The sequence below is a fragment of the Simochromis diagramma genome, unplaced genomic scaffold (assembly GCF_900408965.1).
Source record: "Simochromis diagramma unplaced genomic scaffold, fSimDia1.1 OVJJ01000483.1, whole genome shotgun sequence".
Taxonomy (NCBI): domain Eukaryota; kingdom Metazoa; phylum Chordata; class Actinopteri; order Cichliformes; family Cichlidae; genus Simochromis; species Simochromis diagramma.
In genome coordinates, this window is record NW_024386835.1 from 2,470,316 (window position 1) to 2,490,794 (window position 20,479).

Consider the following 20,479-nt stretch of genomic DNA (forward strand, 5'->3'; position numbering starts at 1 on the left):
AGCACATGTTGTTCTAAAACCTATAAATACATTTCAGCATTTTTGGTGCCATTCCAGTTGTGCCAGCTGCCAATTCAATAGAAAATGATGCATCCCGTACCATCAAAGATGCAGAATGGTCCCTCTCTTCTTTAGACAAGACCTGTTCTCCATGTTTTCCAAAGAGATTTGTCTGTACACAGACCAGTTCTCCACTTTGTCTCAGTCCAGATCTCAGAGATGATGGTGGTGTTTGAGGATCCTGGTAAAGCTTTAATCTGCATTTGTGTATGGCACAGCAAACTGTGTTCACAGAAAATGATTTCTGGAATTGTTCCTCAGCTCGTGCAGTGATTTCTATGCCTGTTTTTAATGCAGTGCTGCCACAGGGCCAGTGATTTCACACAGATTGCACACAGATTTCTCCAGATTCTCTGAATTTTTTGACATTATGCAATGTAGATGATATTGAAGAGATATTCAGTCTTCAAACTTTTATGTTTAGGACCATTGTCCTAAAATTGTTCAGCAGTTTGTAGATACCGTTTTGGGTTTTTGTTGCAGATTGATGAACATTTGCCTATTTTTACTTCTGAGAAACTGTGCCACTATAAAATGTTCTTTTTATACCCAATCATGTAACAGATGAACTAATAAGTTTTATTACTCCAATCTAATTAACCTTTTTTAATTACCACCTACTTTTCCAGCCTTTTGCTAATATGAGCTAATATTTTTCACAGGGCAGATTTGCTAAACAGAGAAAGTTAAATAGTGCTCATAGGTATAGTTAGTTTTACAGGTGATTTTAAAAAGTTGCAAAGCTGTATTTTAAACACAGGTGTAGACAGATTATTATTATTGATGCAAATACCAGTAAGCATTAGGAAACCAGTTTGCTTGTTTTAAAGATTCTCCTCTCTCTATTTTGTGCCTTGAGAAAGGAGCATGCCAATTTTTTTTGGAGTTAGGGTTGTATATTTTTAAATATATATATATATATATATATATATATATATATATATATATATATATATATATATTTAAATTTGCTGTTCTTCTTTTTCATATTTATATACAAAAAGTGCAAGACAGGAAGCCTCTGCATATTATGCAGTCAAGCAGGGACACACACACACACACATTGTTGTTCAACATTTTGAGAGAGTTGTGCATCTCAAGGCAACTGTTGCAATATTATGTGAGCAAATAACTGAACCTGAAAAATGTGTTAGACCTCAGTGCTGCAAAAAAAAAAAAAAAAGGAATTTTTTTTTTTTAACATATAAAAAACACCCTGAAAACTTCAAAGAAACTTTATCATAACAGGTCTGCAACAGCTTCTTTGTTTTCCTGTGGAAAGAAGACAGAATAAAAGCAATGAAGAAAGCACTGGTTCCGCCTGACAGTAAAATCATCCTGAATCTTCTTTTTTTTAATTGTAGTTCATGGTCTCAGCTCGCAAAGAACAGTGAGAGCAATGGATCTTTACTGCTCGGGAACAGAGGTAGCAGTGCCAGAAAACACACACAGTAGGATGCATCGTGGTGCAGAGGTTAAATGAAGCTACACATGGGGGATGTCTGTGTACAATATACGACATTAAGATGGGTTTTTTTTTTTTCAATTTCACCACAAGACTAAAAAGAGTAAAAATAATCCACATCCAAATATCTGGGTATGGTCATGCTACCTCAATAATAACGTCTCCTTCACACGTTTTAAAATGAAGCTCTCTACTTGCACGGCACTAAACTCTAACAAATGTGTTAAAAAGAGTTTTACGTTCAAGGTATATTATTAAAAAATGTTAAAAAATTAAACGTGAAAATTCGGATCCATTGAAATATTACAATTTTTGTGGATGCAGAGTTTCAATTACACCGTGTCATGCTTCTGTCATTGATTCCCACCATACAGAATTCATCTTGGTCTTAGTTTTGTGGCCTTTTATTTACAAGGGTCAGTAACATCCAGTTACACACAAAGATTCGTAGTCACTATTTGCAACATAAACGTGTGCATTTCATTAAGTGAGTATGCACTAATATTGTAAAGACAATCCCTCTTATAAGTAGTGTGTCTGATTTCGATTTGCATGACGTGGACCATCTTCTTCACTTAGCTTAACAAGGGAAAACCATCTCATGCATAAAAAAATAAAAATAAATTGATAGTATAAGGCACAGAGAACCTATAGGTATGGCACATGGCAGTAACATCAAGAGATTTTTCACATGGATACATTCACATTAAAATTAAAAAGAAAAAAGCTTCACATTTTGGGAACTAGACTGGGAAACTGTTTTTCTTGCAATCACACATTTACAACCGCTTCACTCTTGTGATTGGCCTGCTGTGAGGAGGTAGGGAGGCTCTCTCTTTTTTTAAATCCATTGCACAATTTCAGCAGAGCATTGGCTCAGGCAGGCCATGAAGTCAAGCTCAGCTGCAGTCCTGACACATCAGCTGATCTCGGTGCCGGTCAGCATCAACTGATAGTGTTGTTTAAGCTGCTTTAGCTTGCGCATCTGCAAGCCGCTTTGCCACCCACCTCTCATCCCGTCATGCATCAGTGTCCTATCTGTCGTTACTGATGCCTGCTCTGTTCTGTATGAGGGTCTTCCTGCTGCTCTCCCTGCTTTACGCTTTCCACATATGTGAGTTGAAGGGTGGAGAGACTGATTTCTCGGCAGAGCCATGCCACGAAAAAAACATTTCTGCAGATAGAAAAAACACAATCTATCGAATTTAGTGGCCATGACTGAAGAAGTGGGTAGAACATTATGGAAGCCTTCATGTGAGACTCTCTAAAAAGAAATAATATCAATTCTAAACCTCACTATGACAGCCGGCTTTTAACACAATCCATCAATCTCAACATTTAAGGTGGGCAGATAGCATGTCAAACTAACTACTTCAGCTATTCGACTGCATCCCATGATCTTCATATGGAAAAATCACCATATTTCCCAAACTATCACTATTTAAAGAGGAAAGATTTGCGTGTCGCCCAACAGGTGAGGCTGTAGAAGAAGCCTCAGCTCATTAGCAGGATATGATGAGGTGGTGTCAGGATAAATCTCGAAGCTAAATCTCAGTATTGACATATTGGGTTTGTTAAAGGTCTGTTATCAACATCTCAAAAGCCCTCCTCCTCCCTCTTGCAGGAGTCAGAGACTGTGCAAGTCATACCATTAGTAACATGATGCTTTTACACCTCAGCACAAAATAAAGGGCAAGCACAGGCGTGTATGCGGCATCAACACAGACATACAACACACCGGATTATGACCATAAAGTTGGCTCTAATATAAGCTCTGATCAATATATTCATGACTTTTCTTGTTTGACGTCTACGGCCGTATTGAAAATCCATCTCACGGTAAAGGCGAAAGGCCGCACACTTCGGTTGACAGTCTACATTCAGATATCATTCCAGTCGATTTCAGAGCGGTGGCCGGGACGATCATCCTCTCTCAGAACGACAAGTAAATTTCACTTAACGCGTGGACACTCGCGTGTGTACAGGCAAACGTGTGCATATGAAAAAGATGTATTTAAATTGTGTTTTAGCCATGCTTACACATACTGTACATGGCACATAATAGTGATCACACAAGTGTATTATATTGAGTAAATGTTATCTGGTAATATGTACAATATTATACTCATTTTTACACAAATTCTCTTCAAGCTCTATCTATTATTAGGTCATATTATTACAATGTTTCATTTACTGAAGGGCAGTTAAATGACAAATTACATTATGGCAGTGTTAGATGAAGAAAGGAGATGAAACTTTTTGCTTGATTACAGAGGGGGAGTATAGGAATGTGAGGACATTGTCAGTCAGGGTAGATGAGGAAGCCGGAGAAAGTGCTGTATTTGTTGGTGTTTCCCCCGTGAACTTTGCCCCCGTCCAGCTGCACGCACACTTCATCCCCCACGTCCAGGTGCAGGATAACACTGTTGGAGGCATAGTCGTAGTTCTGATCTGCGTCTTGAGCGATTGCACTGGCCCTCACCTGCGAAAAAGCACAAGTAAGGAATTGATAGGCGGCCAAAATTGAAAAAAAGACCATTAAAGAAGGAAATGCCACGTGGAAAGCAGACGTTTGATGTCACGAGTGTGTTTTGCAGACATATTGTTGTCTGCGGTGAGGCTGAATCATGTTTTCGTGGGCGACAATGGTCTGCACGCACTCTCAACAAGGCAGGAAACAGCAACTCTTCTTTCATGCTGACACAACCTGCTTTTTTCAGAGAAATTAAAGATCAGTATTAGCTAAAATGTAACTATGCTGAACATCCATTACCTGAACATTTGTGTAAATAAAAAAATTACTGTTAAAAATATTTTCTGTTTTTCTAACAGCTTTTATGTATATAATCATAAACCTACTTATAGACACCAAATGTGATTTTCAATGGCTATTTTTTAATATTTCATCTTCAGTATCCAGTCTCACCTACAAGTTTCTACAAATCTCTCTTTTTAATTGGAGGTCTCCTCTTATAGCCTTCAAACACTAATTATCGCCTGCAGAGGAGACATGTTCACCACTGCCATCTAAATGTTAATTAACTAGTCAGCATGACAGAACTATGGACTTCACACTAGTCAAAAATGTGTTATACAGTCCAGTTATCTAATCCAACATGTTAAGAACGCATTTACTTTTATTTATATTTAAATTCGTTGTTGACAATAACTGAAATTCCTCTATTTTTTTTTACATTTTCCCTTTAACACTTTTATCTTTTTCACCACATTATCTCACCTACAACCAGTTTGTTCACTACTGCTGTTTTATTTCCTGTTTCACTCTGTGATCGTGGTGTAATGTAATCAGTGCTGATGCCTTCCTGTCCACTGGGTAGATAAATGAGATGTGCAGTGATCTTTGGCCTCACACTTCCGTCTCAGACCACCAGCTTTTTTAGTCACCATCAATTTTTTATTTTTTTTCCAGAGGATTGTTGCTGTCACACCTGATCCACCTGTTGCTGAGGACAGTTTGATGGGAGATTAGCAGAAAGGTGTCAAGGAACACATCAGTTCATTTTTTCACACAAACACAGAAAACACAATGAAGGTTCACACATTCTGATCACTGCTATATGTGTTTGCTATTGCTCATCCATGTCAGCGTCATTAACTGAAAACAGCTTTCAGTTTTATTTACCTTTTTTTTGTCTTTGCTTGTCATGCATTGACAGTTTGTGTCAGAGGACAGTGCTGCTCTCATCACAAGAAAGGGGTCGTAGACAAACTGTGAATACCACATTGGCTTATTGTGACCTTTCAAGTGGACGTGGTGAACTTGTCTATTTACACATCCAGTAGCTATCTCCACTACCCACTAAAACTGTTATTTGCTAAAAGCTCAACTCATCAATCCCTAATGCTGCTTGGTACTGCTAAAAAAAACAAGCAAACAAAATAAATAACCCAGAGTCATCAGTGATGACAGTGTTGAGAGTTTACCAAAATATGTATTGCATGAGGCTTAAAGGTGCATGACAGGAGCTGTAACTTTAAATTTTTGTCCCATCTCTCTCACCCGTTATCTTTACCTTCGCCCTAATGCAATAGATAGCTTCTTGTCTCTGAGCCCGGTTCTGCTGAAGGTTTCTTCCTGTTGGGAGTTTTTCCTTCCCCACCAAGTGCTTGCTCATAGGGGGTGGCTTCATTGTTTGGGTTTTCACGCTATTATTTTAGGGTGTTTACCTTACTTGATTTGGCACTATAAAAATAAAATATAATTGAATTGAATGCACTGAAAGTAATTATCACTCGGCTTTAAGACACTAACTCAAGGAAACACGATAAAACCATAATTTCAAGACAAGCGAGATGATGAAAATGTCCGATGTTTTGATGAAAACATTCAAAAGAAGAATGTCGTCCTGTTTGGCGTCAGATATGAATAAAAGGCATAGCCAAGGACATTTGAACGTCAGCACACTGCAGCCTCAGAATCACTAAACAATCTTATCAACACTCCTGTAAGACAAAACTCTGCCACCCACTAACTGCTGGTATACAGAGCTAACACATTATCCGGTGTGAAGGCTGCAAACCATGGAGCCTTGCACAATTTTAAAAGTAAATCTGCTCAGATGAGGCATTATTTACTCTTCTATCAACATCTGGACAGCTTTGTGATTGGAGAAGGAAATGCAATCCACATGATGCTCTGTCTGTAATGATATGACCAGTCATTTAGGAAGAAGTCATTACCTCTAACGATACATATTTACATGCATACTAATATGCAACCACTTAGCACTGCCCTTATATTACACGATGGCAATGATCCCATACATGTTGCAGAAGGGAGCACAATTACCAGACTTAATGTTCTGTACCTAATTCTCGAAGACCAATCCAGTATCCCAGGATTTAGTTGAGCAGCTTTTCTGGTGACAAAGGAGCGTCTTTATTTATGATGTTGTTAAATGTGCCTGTTATTTCATCCGCTCTCGGTAAAATCTGAGTTGTTTTCGCACTCGGTAAGCAAATCTCCTTATAATAAATTGCACTATCACTGGCTGGGTAACAAACTATTCAAGCAGGCAATCCATTTAATAGTGGAAAATAAAGTGCACATGTGCATACATATTAATGAATGCAAATAGGACACCCTAACTCTATCCTTGTCTCCTCCTGTGAGTCTGACTAAGGATATGGTCCATCATCTCCGCCAGTCATCAAACTTCACTGATCTCTTGTGATCACAAAGACAAATCAAATCAGACTAAACTTCCCCCTTTCTCCTCCTCCATCCAACATTTTTATTTTGCCCCTTTCATCAATTTTATCAAATACATTTCTCTCTGTGGGGTTTTCTTTCGCATCAAGAAGGTGAACATTTTTACTCCCCTCCTTAGGACAGAAATGAATCAATATCTTTCCTTTGTTTTAATTCAACTCACATCACTCCATTAATTGTTGTCTCTCCCTCCACACCTCACGCCCCTTCCATCATCCCTCTCTCATTTGCCACCCCATTCCTTTCTCTTCATTCTGGACCTATCTATCCATCTTTTTGTGTCCGCATACTGGAATAAGATGCAGGTCACGCACACGCTTTCTCTCCCCTGCCATGGCAGTGTTGGTGGGGGCAGCGTCTAAGTGTGTCCCTGTCCGGTCTAAATCGGATTGATTAACGACGTGCTGCTGTGGCAGGTCTCCTGAGAACCCCTACCCAGCATCCCCAACCCCACTTATATCCTTCCCCCACAACCTCTTACAACATCCCCTACCCCTCTTTACCTCGGGGCAGGCTGTACATAGCTGCTGGCTAGTAATTGGTAGGCAGACAGCTATGGCAGCTCCTCGCCTAATAGGTCCAACTCCTCAATAACTCCATACAATCACAATAAATGGGGGCACAAGATAGGCTAGAGTGGTCAAACGGGCCCACCAAATACTAGCATGAGGTCAGGATACAATATGGCACATTCACAAGCCACCCTGCCCTCTTTGTGCATCTTGATAACCTCACATCTCCTCCTTTTTTGTTTTGCGAATCTCAGGTGAACAGCTAAGGAAAGAACAAGAACAATGGAAGACATTTTGTTACTTTACAGTGCTAGGCTGCTTTGCTCTGAAGGGACTGAATGTCTCCCCTGAGGAGAACAAGTAGGTTTAGGAGAAATATTAAAGTAGAGGGATTGTTACATCTTGTACATCCAACATCTGTCTACATGGTTGAACAGCAAGATTCCCCTGACAGTATACTGTCAGCTGAGGTAGAGGCTGGCCGGCTGTGTGAGGATTGTTGTATAGTACACCAGTGAGCAGAAAACATTGTGACCACTCAAAAATGGAGGGAATAAGGATTGTCTCATAAAAACTGTGCATGTGAAGGTCAGTTTTCTTCAGTTTTTCACCACTGGATCAATGAGTAAAGACTGAAGCACCTTTACCTTGTTATGGCCGGAGGGCTGATCGGAGAAAATGTAAATGTACCTACATGTTCAATGGAGGAGCAGGGGATGTGCTGGAAAAGGTGCAGCCTGCTCCTGAAGTCTAGACCCTGTAGGAGCGTCTAGCCCTCTGAACTGTTTTTAGGGTAGTGACAGACCAATAGCACATCAAACAGGAGTGGGGAAACTGTTTTGCTGCGTAAAATTACAGCTAAAGTGAGTTTACCTCTGCATGTACATTGACAATATTATCGTAAGCAAACCTAAACCATGCTTGAAATAAAATGATGTTTACCTGAATCAGCATTTAAGGGTCACAACAAAAGTTGCAGCAGTGATATTCACACCACCTCATTGAATGGCCTTTTAAATGAACACCAGCTAATTATATTTGCCAGCCAAAAGGACACACTGTTATTTATGGCTTTTTATGGTTGACTTCTTTATGAGGCACGTAGGTTTACTTAGCCTCTACTCAGACAGTGGAGATGCTGACATTTATGTGCTATGTTTATGATTAATTCATGGCTCCCTTTCCCCTCCTATATACAGTAAACTAGTGGACAAGATGCATGTTTGTACATTTTATCTACATATTTACAAGAGTGTGACCTTTTAAATATTATCAATATTAATACGATTGACAGTAGAAGTAATTCATGGATGAACATAAGCTGCTTCACGAATTATATGTTACATTCATAACAACAAACGAACAAATATATCTGCGTGTAAGTTGAACTCTGACATCACACGATGAAATGTGTGACCTATTTTACTCTGTGACTTGTAAAACCTGAACCATGAGATAATTGCAAAAAAAATGTTTTTTTTAAAAACTGGAGTTTATTGAATGTTTATTCTTCCACATTAAAAAATAATTAATTTCTCACTCTCCATATATAAGTTTTAATTTTTAATTTTAGAATTTCTACTTAATTTAAACAAAAAAATTATTTAAAACATTTATTTTTGTGTCAGGAACAAAATCTTTCAGGCACTAAACTTGCATTTATCCCCAACAGGGAAACAAAAGATAAAGTTTTGTAATGCCTGTAAAACACCAACTTATTAGACTTATTGGAGACATGAATGGGGTTCAGTAAAATACCCCAAAGACACTTTTAGAAGAAAAATGGTGAGGAAATGTCGACAAATACAACAGCTCACCAATTAAAGAAAAGCATTTCTTAATGTTTTTTTCTTATGTTGCATCATTAAAACATTCAGACAATTCAGAGAAATCTCTGTATGCAAAGAATAAGGTTAAGTGGCACTGCATTAGAAATGCAGGATTATGTAGTGAAAAACTGGGTCTGTGCCATATCATGACATCCACAATAATTTACACAATTTAAAAGAAGTGTGATTTCTCCATATTAATGATATAGCAATGCAATGCATTTATGTTCCCTAGAAAAATCAGTGAACATAAACCCAAACATGTCTGACAGCAAGAGTCGCGTGTTAGCATCCAGTGATGATTAAATACCTAAAAAACAGAGTTAGTAGGAGCTGATCATGTTTTACCCAAAAGTAAACAAATGACTTCATCAAGGATTGTTGAGTACTTGTTAGTTGTGCTCCATATTACAGGAAAAGCAGGCTGGAAAGTAGCAATGTGGTTACATGGTTGTAAAGAAGAGCTATGAGCAGCTGGTTAAAATGCTCAACATCAGATATAACATCCCAGGGGGAAATAAATTGTTCAATTTCAATTTATGTGACGATATCGTGCATCTCTTGAAATTTTCAGTCTTAAATTACTTTAGTTGGTGTTTTTCACTTCTGTTGTACATTTACTTAAAATTTTCAGGAAAAACTTTACCTAGGCTACCTTTGTGTGTCACTGCTATTTCACTAATGCCGTGTCATCACTGACTGTAAATCATTGGAAAAGAAAAGTAGGAATAAATCAAATTGATGTGAATTTAAAAACTGAACATTCAAAATGTGAAATTCTAAACAGGAGAAGGATCCCCCAGCTCGTTATAGATTAAAAGCCAGCATCAGTGATGGTATTGGGGTGCATTAATCCACACGGAACAGGTAATTTGTGCATCTTTCAAACAACTTATGCTGCAGATGATGTTTTTCCTGGCTTTTTTAATCATGCAATGCCAAACCACATGCATGTATTCCCAATATAACAACTAAGTATGAAGAAAACACTTCATCTAACCCACTGGTCTCCATACAGTCCATAGCCACATGCTTATATTGCCCTGTCCAAGCTTTGTAGATATGTGCTGCATTAATTGAATTGTTATTTTCCCTCCTCATTATCTGAATATTGCATTTTTATTCCACACTAAAAGGGCTTTATTTTCCCCCCATCGGGCTGTACTAAGATCGTATTGTGTTGTGACACTGAAACCGGCACAGATGAGTCTGCAGGTTCAGCTGTCAGTAACAATCACAGTGAAACCTTGTTTTCCTAAAGTGGGCAGGAGGCACTGGGGCTTTGGGAGTGAAAACAAGAAGCAAAGGCAGATCAGGATTATTGTCAACAGCGGCGGAGATTGATAGCGACAAGGGAGTGAATTTCTGTCTGTTGGCCCAACGCTGTTCTGACGTGATCTGCTGCTGTTGGGAAGAAGGAAGACCCAAGGGACAATAGAGAAGATTACACTGCCTACACTTTTCATTGGGGCAACATTAAATGTGGAAAGAGAGCCAGAGAGCGGTGGTAGGAGGAGAGAGAGTGAGGAAACTGACAGCATGGAAATAATTCACCGACAGTCCTAAATGCTCAATAAAATCTACATTTTCAGCTGTGTGCCACTCACTCATGTGACATTTTTTTAAGGGCTGACACATGTATTTTACATTTATTTAGCCATAACGCATTCACCATTTTTATAGAGGCGTTCATAAAATGTCTGAGAAAATTGATGCAAGGAGGGCATGGGGCAAGGAGAAGAGAAGTATGCGTAATGAAAAGGTGGGTGTGAGAGCAGAAATTTGGATTAGGTCGCACAGACGAGTAAGCAGCTGCGTGCGCTTTAGTAGTCCGAGCACAGGATGCGAGTAAAGGAAGCCAAAGTTGAGGGAGGCCTTGAGTGATGGAGAGGGAGGATGTTGGATAACAAACTGATCAAGCATGCCTGTTTTAGAGGAGAAGGGGGGCTATAAATGAGGTTTGGGAGGTGCGCTGTCCATGTAGTGTGTTATTTTTTTCTTGGTTTTGTTTTGTTTCGCAGTGGTGCCTTGATCCTTTGGTAATAAAACTGACAGGATTCATTCACTGTGATGTACAGACCTCTCAGAGCGGAGCGAGCGATTGAGACGGGGTCTCTTAAACTTACCTGAGGGACCTCTAAAGGTGAACAGGGAGAGAGAAGAAGGGCAATTGAATTGGCCTTTTTTTTCATAAAAGCGTCTGTTTTCTCTCAACCTCCACCCATGTGTACCAGCCTGAGGTTTCTTGTTTCTATTATGCAGGTCGACGCGTAACCCCTCTCCTGCACTGCAGACTCAGACACTAATTGGCATACAAAATGCTAATATTTCGCCATGACACTCAGGACCCAAGGTGTCAAGATGTTGATTAGAAAGTCTCTAATTGGCTCTAGACTGAAACCTTTGACAGTAGAGGGGATAGCTTAATTGGATATAAATGTGTTCTCTTGATGGTCTACCTGAAGCACATCAGCTCCCTCAGCTCTGGCATTATTTAATGCCAGAGCTGAGGGAGCTGATGTTTTTTCTGTTTTTAAAACCAGTGTTTACTATCTTGCATTAACTGGGAAAAAAAACTCTCTTATACTCAGAAATAGAAAACAACTAAACACTAATTCACCATGCAAACCCTGGATCACAGATTAGCCCATTCTGATAATTCTGCTCTAACCTCTAAAAATGATAATAACCCAGCGACATTTCAGAATTGTTCCTGTTAGTTATGAAAGCAGAAACACTGTAGCACACTGCTGCTTATGAAAGAGACAAAATACAGTTTCCTTGATGAGGAGGAATAATGATATAATGGGAGGCAAAAGGAAAGCACAACAAAGGCGCGGCCAAACACAGTAACAACCAGCCAAGTCCTTTTAGTCTTTGGAATATAATGGCCTCGGCCATTACAACAAGAAACATATAGTTAAATAATGGCCGTGCACACCGACAAGTGCATAAATACATAGAAGACAAGACAAGAAGAAGAGAAAAAAAGCAAGAAAAGCTGCAGGGTATATAGGACAAATTCTTTAAGTTTGCTCTACAAGAAATCTGTCTGAAAAGATGGACTTTCATCCTTTATCGAAAAATGTTCCCCATTAAAATGTCGGGCCGTTGTGACACTAATGCAATTCAAAACACAGGAGAAAATGTTTATTAATGATTCTATCAAGACATGCACAACTGTTGGAGGAGGAAGAAAACAGCATGCCAGTGTGCCAAAATAAAATAAAATTAAAAGTGCTTAATGAAGTCCTACATGAGCCTCATATTGACACCTTGTCTGGCTCACTGTAATTAGCAGCTTCCTCTTCTCACAGCAGCCGCATCACACCTACCTACTGGAGGCGAGTTCATCTTTCTCCTAATTGAGTCCTAGCTTGTCATAATCATGACTTTTAACTGTATTATTTAATTAACAAGTTAGCTCACAGACCTCATTTAGACACACTTTAGCTGGGTGTTTCAAGAACATTTAAAAAAATAATAATTAAAAAAAGTATTGGGGGCATGCAATGTTTATGAGATTCAAACTGAAAAGCATTTGCAAAAATATCTTTGGTGCTTTACGCTTAAGGAAAAACCTCGCTTTTATTGTTGTTGTTTTTTAAATCAAGACCTTATTTTAAAAGCATGAAACTGAAATGAAACTTTAATCTTTTAATCCAAAGGTTAGGGACAACTTTTAATCAGTTTCTCAGCCTCACACTTCAGCTTTATAAGGGCCCAGTTTGTCCACCAGCCTCATAGATGCAACCAGTGGCGCTACCAAAGCGAGGTTGTCTGAGAAAGTGAAACGCAACAACTACACAGATGCAATCAGAACCACAGACTGACCAACTGACCAACCCTGATTCCACCATATTGGACCAGCTATAAATATTCATACTCCCACTCCATGCTCATCACTGAAAGGGCAAAGAACATATTGGTGGTGAATTATATATCCATTGAAAAGGTCATCTACCTCAACACCAATCTCTTGATGAGTTATGGGACGCAGCGAGGGAAGAAGATTCTTTGCACTGAGTGCTTAATCTCTGCAAACGTGGCGTAAGCTTATCAGCTACATAATTCATTAGCCATTGTTTGAGATGAAGAACCGGCCGCACGTCTGATATTTTTTTGTCATATACTGTCTGGCTGACTGTATTGCTTTGTGGTTAGTCTTCAGCTCATGTCTTAATTTAGAGAACCTCTGTCCATTCTCCTGTGAATATCCATCCATCTCTGTCTCTCTGTCAGCCTGCTCGTCTGTTCTGTCTCGCTCTGCAGTGATCTCTCCCCAGGATGTGTCTTGTTCTCTGCTCCCTTTGACAAGAAGTGGATCAACACTGTGCCCGTCAGTCTGACGATTGTCGTAGGCCCAGTGCGCGCACACATACACACACGCACGCACACAAGTCACCTCATGCTGTGAAATATGTTAAAGGCAGACTTTAAAGGAAATGCTTTTTTCCCCCCTTCAGTACAGCAAGGATGCAGCTGGACCCAGCTGCCAGTGAGATCAGATTTTATCTGTTTTTTTAAAGTGTTCAATTAGCACAGAGTAAAACAAAAATCTGCAAAACATCTGAATAAAATGTATAAATGTCTACTTTAACCAAATGTATTGTGTGATGCTCTGTAAACAATGACTAGAGACAAATTGCAAGTGCAGAGTGTCTATAGGACGCCTGATCCTAATGATGTTATAGCTTCATTATAGCTGAAGTTAGGGGGTTATAGCTGAAGCACACTTTAATAAAAATGGATAAGTATATTCATCAGTGATACATGGCCTTACCCACAAATGGGTTTTGATGGGCTTTAAAAATAGAGCCGAGCAAAGTAAAAACACTTCAGTCACTTTTTTGACTCATTACTCAGTAATAATGCTGGTTTAAAGAAAGTAGCCTCTGGAAAGTAAAGCTTAAATAAAAAGTCTTAACCTTATGTTCTTTTTAACTGACAAAGGGGGGGGGGACAGATTTTCAGGCTAAAAAACATGTCAGGCTGTATAGAAGTCAATACACTACTGTTTATTTGAATTATAACCTCAGTAAATACTTTCTTAATGAGTTTATGATCAATGATCATCTCATCTCTAGTTTCAGGTCTTTTTAACTATAGCATGAAAATACTGGTCCCATTTAGAGAACAACAGGTGACAAACCAGTGTATGATTTATGAATTGGACACCTTGTAGTGTAGTACAAGTCGCTACCGTGTGGATGTGCAATGTCTGTTAGTTTCTCAGCCCGAGCTACCCCTCACGCCTCACTTTTTACTTCAAGTACCTCCATCTTTTACTTACAGTCTGATTAGGTAATGAGTCAGTTCAGTGGATTGAATGGATTCAAAGGTCTGGATGCAGTTCAAGTTTAACTAAAGATTTGGTTAATAAGCACATGAGCTGCTAGTAACTGATTATTAAACCATTCTTGTTCAGTAACAGGAATTAAGTTCAACATTACACAAAGCATCTTCAGCAACCTCGAACTTTGTCTCCACCCCTCGTCCCCTCCCTCTGATGTACTTATTTCTACTCCTTCCATCGTGGTCACTCCCATTGAAAATCTTAGGATCCTCAGCTCTGCCACCTCCAGATGGCCTCCTGTCAGTTGCACAATCTCAAAACCATACATCAAAGCACATCTCATTACCATTTTCTAAACCTCCCCTTTCACTCTTGCTGCAATCCTTCAGTCACAAATCAGCCCTGACACTCATCTCCGAGCATCTCCACCCTGGGTGCACTCTCTTCCTCACCTCTCCTATGCACTGTACATTGCTTTGGATGGTTGACCATAGGTACTCATCTTCCCCTTACTATCTCTACTCCATCACAGCAAAATCTCCAGTGTTAAATTAACACTAGAGAGTGTCTATATGGGTCCACACCTCTGAGTGTTAAATACAACACTGTTGAGTGTTAAATTAACACTTTTTACAGTGTTATATGTTTAAAAGTAACCTAGTCAGTTTTGAAGATTAACAATGGCTAACACTGAGCAGTGCTGATTTTCTAACACTGGAATATTTCTGACATTTTGAGTTATTTTCCAGTGTTAGAAAATCAGCACTGCTCAGTGTTAGCCATTGTTAATCTTCAAAACTGACTAGGTTACTTTTAAACATATAACACTGTAAAAAGTGTTAATTTAACACTCAACAGTGTTGTATTTAACACTCAGAGGTGTGGACCCATATAGACACTCTCTAGTGTTAATTTAACACTGGAGATTTTGCTGTGATGGTTCACCTTTCCACCTGTCTTCTGCTCATTCGCACACGTATTCTTTCTTCTATCTATCTGGAGACATACTAACATGGTCCACAGTAGCAGTAAACACCCTTTGTTGGTCATGCTTCCATTCAGTGTATGAAAGAGCGTCTGTATTTTATCTAATAGTGTCCTTGTTTATTTTGTTGCCATATTTTGCTTATTTTACCCTGAATTGGCTTTAAATGCTGTTCTTTTAGTTTTCATTGGTTTTTAAAAGCACTTAGCCAACAGAAAACTGTTGAAAATCACCCATTTGGCTGAAACTGGCCTGACCTTGAAATGTGCTCTTAAGATTTGTAGTTTTGGGTAGAGTAATTTGTGATATGAAAATCTGTGTTTCAGGAAAGAGCGTACAGGAGAGAGATTGGTATCTATCTTTTCATCTAAAACAAACAAGGATATTTCTTCTTTTTTGTGAATATTTTAATTGATCATTTATTTCTCATATAATAATACTGATGTCTTATAAGAAACAGAATTAAATCTTCCTTGAAGAACAACAAATTCACAATAGTTGTAGTGTAGTGTAGTAGTTGTAGTGTCTTGGCTATCTCTCAAGAGAGAATTTCTGTATTAAAGTTTTCTCATTGACCTAGCAGCTTCACCAAGGTTCATGAGCACCTGTCTATTAGCAGAAGAATAGAAAAAAAAGGAAGGAGGGTGCAATGAAAAGGGCAAGATCAGCACTGAATTGGGTTTAATAATTTAGTTGTTGGAAAAGATAATTAATGGGGAAGGAGTCAATAGCTAGTGTGGACAGGAAAAGTGCAAGGTGCACGTGTGTATGTGTGTGTATGTGCGCGAGCACATGACTAAAGGAGGGGCACAGGTGAAGGGGAGAAGATCTCATCTAAAAGCTATGAAAGATTTAATAGCAGGAAAAGACAGGAATGACAATGTCTGTGAAGGCACGCTGCAACAAACCAGGTCCCCCCAATTATATCTGGCATTAAGCTGTCTGTCCTTTTTACTCTGCACCTTAGGTACATGCTGTCAAATCAATAATACTGGGAAAAGCTTTCTTTATGGACTCGATCAGTCACATAATGTATATTCAATATACTACATGTCTGGAAGCAGCATGAAACAGACTAAACAGGTCTGAATTTGAAAGTAATGGTTAGCTCAAATGTACGTTTACACAGCATCAGCAAGTAAGATAAGATAAGATAAGATAAGACATTCATTTTAACTTACTGTTTTTATTATATGGGCAGACTATGTTGTTTTGGTGGAAAGTATGATAACTGGTTAGCAATATCAGTCGTTATGCAAGCCAATGAACCAAATATTGTTTTCCAACATTTCAACTTTAAATATTAAGTGCTTTTTTTCCTGCAAACAATCATTTGGAAGATATACTATGCTGTTTCCAGGGCTAGGATAAGTTTTTTTTTTTTCAAAGTGCATCAATCTTTCACAGGCTGTGATGATCAATTTGTCACAATAAAATATAAAATGTAGGCATAATAATAAATAATCAAACTCGCTGTGGCACTAATTTATAACTATTATCTGTCCTCAGATCTGCAACACACACTGCAATAGAAAATCAGGGGATGCCACATATTTCATTCAAAATCAGTAAGAAAAAGAGAATGTTAGGCTACAACAAGCACATTTCCATTAAAAAAAACTTTTTTGTGCACCAATTTTTTATTTCTTGAACTACTTTGCACTACGTCTCAGAGCTTTGTGACACAACCCACTAACCAAAAAAGAAGCTGACATTGGGGAACATGGGCAACTTGTAAATATAGCTTTAGTCCACCACTGCAGTAACCCTGGGTTTGTTTCCTTGTAGCATCCTCCGTGATGTTGCTGCTGCTAAATTTCGGCCAATAGTGGAAAAGCTAGCAAGGTCAGATGTGTTTTCTTGCTGCTGGACAAGTGACTCCCAGTGGTTGACCTGGGGGTAGCTTCAGGTCATAAAAAAGCAACAGCAATCTGCCGCAAGCACTTACAGTAGACTGGGCAAGGGCTGCTGACGAGGCCTACAGGGATGTCGGTGCTTCAGTATTGATGAAAACTAGAAATCATTTTGTCCTAATAGTTAAGACACATACAGTAAGACACATAATTCATATGTGCAATGTTTGATTGAAGTAAGAATAAGATTTAACCCTTATGTTAAATCTGCATCTGTCTGTTTCCACAGTGGTGATTCTCAAATTAAAAACTAGCCCGTGTTCTTCTGGTAAATCCTTCTTAGCCTGCTGATTTAGATGTAGATTTAATAAAGCGTACCAATGAACAGCAGCCCAGCACAGTGATGCTCTGCTCAGCAGCATATTGTTGTCAGTTCATGTACCGTGTAATCTGTGTGGACAAACTGTGTTACCATTAAACCTTTGCAACAATGCAAAGCATGCTTTTCCCCCCCTTCTTCTTCTTCTTCTCCAGTAATCCCCAGGACATCACTCTTCTGTTCTGTAGCACACATGTCAGAATCAGAGCGCCTCAACAGAGCGAGAGCTTAGTACTTCAAGCTTGTCACTGCTCTCCAGATGGAAGCATTCAAGGCTTTTTCCAGGCATTTTGTACTTGTTTATTTATTAGTGTTAAAGTCAGAGTTTCTCAGAGGACAGTAGCCAGCTGTTGCGTTTTGGCTTTGCTCCACCGAGACGCAGAGGATGTTATCCTCTTGATCGCTTGGCTGTCATTCTCTCTCCCTCTTTTTCTCTCTTTTTCCACATGCAAGTTGTGCAAATAACTACAATTTCTTCTAAACCATTTCTTACTCCCACCTCCTTTCCTCTTCTTTTTTGCGTCCTTGAAGTCTCTTACATTTTTAGTGTATTTCAGTTTAATTATCCCTCTCTATATTTGATTTGTCTAAAACTTCACTATGATTTTCTCAGTGCAGTATTGTTTGGAATTCACTTTTGGGGGATTTCTTTTTAACCATGCTCAAAATCTGAGTGGCAGTCACCACCTGCATAGCACAATGAAGTCCACTTCAATAGTAAATAACACAGCATCTTCCTGCATTTAAACTATATGACAAAATGTTTCTTAAATTAGTGAATTGCATCTATTACCTGAAGTTCTGATCTAAGCATGTTATTTAGTTATATACTTTTATATTTACTGCTCTTGTATTTGAACTCACTGATGCAAAAGATTCTTGCTAATGTTTGTGTGTTGGTTTGATTGCAAGGGGAGGTCAGTCCAGTTCAGAAACACTGCAGCACAAACCCACCTAAACTCGCACTCACCTGTCCATTCTTCTTCAGGTCTGCCCACATGCTCGTCCCATCACCTCCTCTCATCAGGACATGGTAGGTGAAGTAGTAGATACCTGGCAGAGGGCAGGTGAACTTGCCGGTACTCGGCTCATAGTAGTTCCCTACATTGGTCACCACATCGTCAAATTTGAGTATTTCACTCCCTTCGTGTTGCTTCCGGAGGCCGGCGTAGAAGGCAATTTTGGGGCTGTAGAAGGAAGGGCCGTAACCACCAGGTCCAGGCCCTGGTGGGCCAGGTGGGCCGGGCTTACCGGGCTCTCCAGGGGGGCCTTTAGGACCTGGAGGACCAGGAAGTCCAGGGCTTCCTCTGAACCCCTGTTTGCCCCTGCGGTTTGAGAAGTCCGGGGGCTGAGGGGAGACAGCTGTCAGCTCTCCCTGTGGGGGGGTGAAAGTGTCACACACCATCTTGCAGCTACCCAGCATCTCATAGTGCGTGCCTCCTCCTCCGGACCCTCCCCCCTTGGTGGTGTGGACCAATAGGGGAATGGCTACCAGCAGGACCAGAACCATGGCCACGCCGACTCCAGCCCCAATGACACGTTTCTTTCGGCTGAGCCGTGAGGCTGCCAGTGTGAGGAAGTCCTCCTCCCCTTTAGCTGGAATGGTTGTGCCGGCCAGGCTGAACTCTGGGTAGAAAGCAACCACTGAATTGAGAAGGTGGAGCAGGGAAATATGTGATTGTGCGGGACGCACAAAAGAAAATGGGGTGCTATTCAAGGACTGGGAAAGACTGACGCATCACACAAGAGGAGAAAAAAAATCAAAAGTCAGGGGGAGACTGGAATCTAGGGTTTTCCATTACTTGGCTTTCAGTACACGTGTATCCTTTTTATTTTTCACTTTCCCCTAGATCATTATGTCTTCAGGATTTTATCATCTTTAAAGGTATACATCATATAACACAACTATTCTAAATTACTTGGTTCAAAATGAGTAAAACCGCTGAGATGCTGGATTTTAGGCAAGCTGCTTTTTATACGAATCCACTTCTGTGGTTGTAGAAGCTCCAGTGAAAATCCTTCAGTTGCTCAGGCAGAGAGCTGTCAGGTGGGGTCTACAGTATTCCCACTGGAGTTCATCTCACCCACCACATACAGGGAAGGGCGCTTTACTTGTCTGTCCAGGAATGAAAAGAGAAGAACAAGGAAACTGCTAAATTTCTGGTCTTTTTTTCTATCTCCCTTACTGCTGGTGCTCCATTATATTTATCGTAAAAACCCATTCCTCCACTCAAACAACAGATTTGTTGCAGCTCATAAGAAGGGCTAAGAATCTAAGTTTTTTAGAGGTAAAGGTAAAGCAAAAAATATATATATATATATATCACAGAAAATCAGCGAATCCATTGCACTCTAAAAGAAAAAGAACACACACATATAGCCTAATCATAACAGGACTAAGAAAATGTGATCTCCTTATAACACATATTTATAATTTAAATGTTAAATATGGAAGGCATTTAAGAAATATTTCATATTGCAGTAATTTCATATTTAAAGGTGTACTTGACAATTATAAAAAAATGGAACTAGTGTGACCCACACAGGTGGATTGTTTTTGTATTAATCACGTTCAGGTCCTCAAAATTCATGTTAAAATATTTTGTATTATTCATAAAAGCAAACAGGTTAACACTAGTTTAACACAACAGACACAAAAGCTACATGTTGATATTATTCCAGGCCTGCTGCATTGTTCACAAGCTCTTTGCTCACCTAACAGCATAAATGCATGAATTATTTTAGTATTTTCATTTAAATTAAAATTGAAGTGACCAAGCTTCAATATGGCCAGGGTGGGAAAAAACGATTCCGAAAGTTTTTTATAAACTAGTGCAAAAATAAAAGTACACTGCAATAATCAGCTC

At 39.3% G+C, this 20,479-nt stretch overlaps 1 protein-coding gene across 1 annotated transcript; it reads right to left on the reverse strand.

Moving 5' to 3' along the window:
• Positions 1-1,056: 1,056 nt before the first annotated feature.
• LOC120731685 (complement C1q-like protein 4) lies at positions 1,057-19,345 on the reverse strand. The gene is made up of 2 exons (XM_040028805.1): positions 18,583-19,345; positions 1,057-4,007 (listed from the first exon to the last, which is right to left on the reverse strand). Exons 1-2 carry the CDS (start codon positions 19,120-19,122, stop codon positions 3,828-3,830), a joined length of 720 nt encoding a protein of 239 aa, XP_039884739.1. The 5' UTR covers positions 19,123-19,345; the 3' UTR covers positions 1,057-3,827.
• Between the last annotated feature and the right edge of the window lie 1,134 nt (positions 19,346-20,479).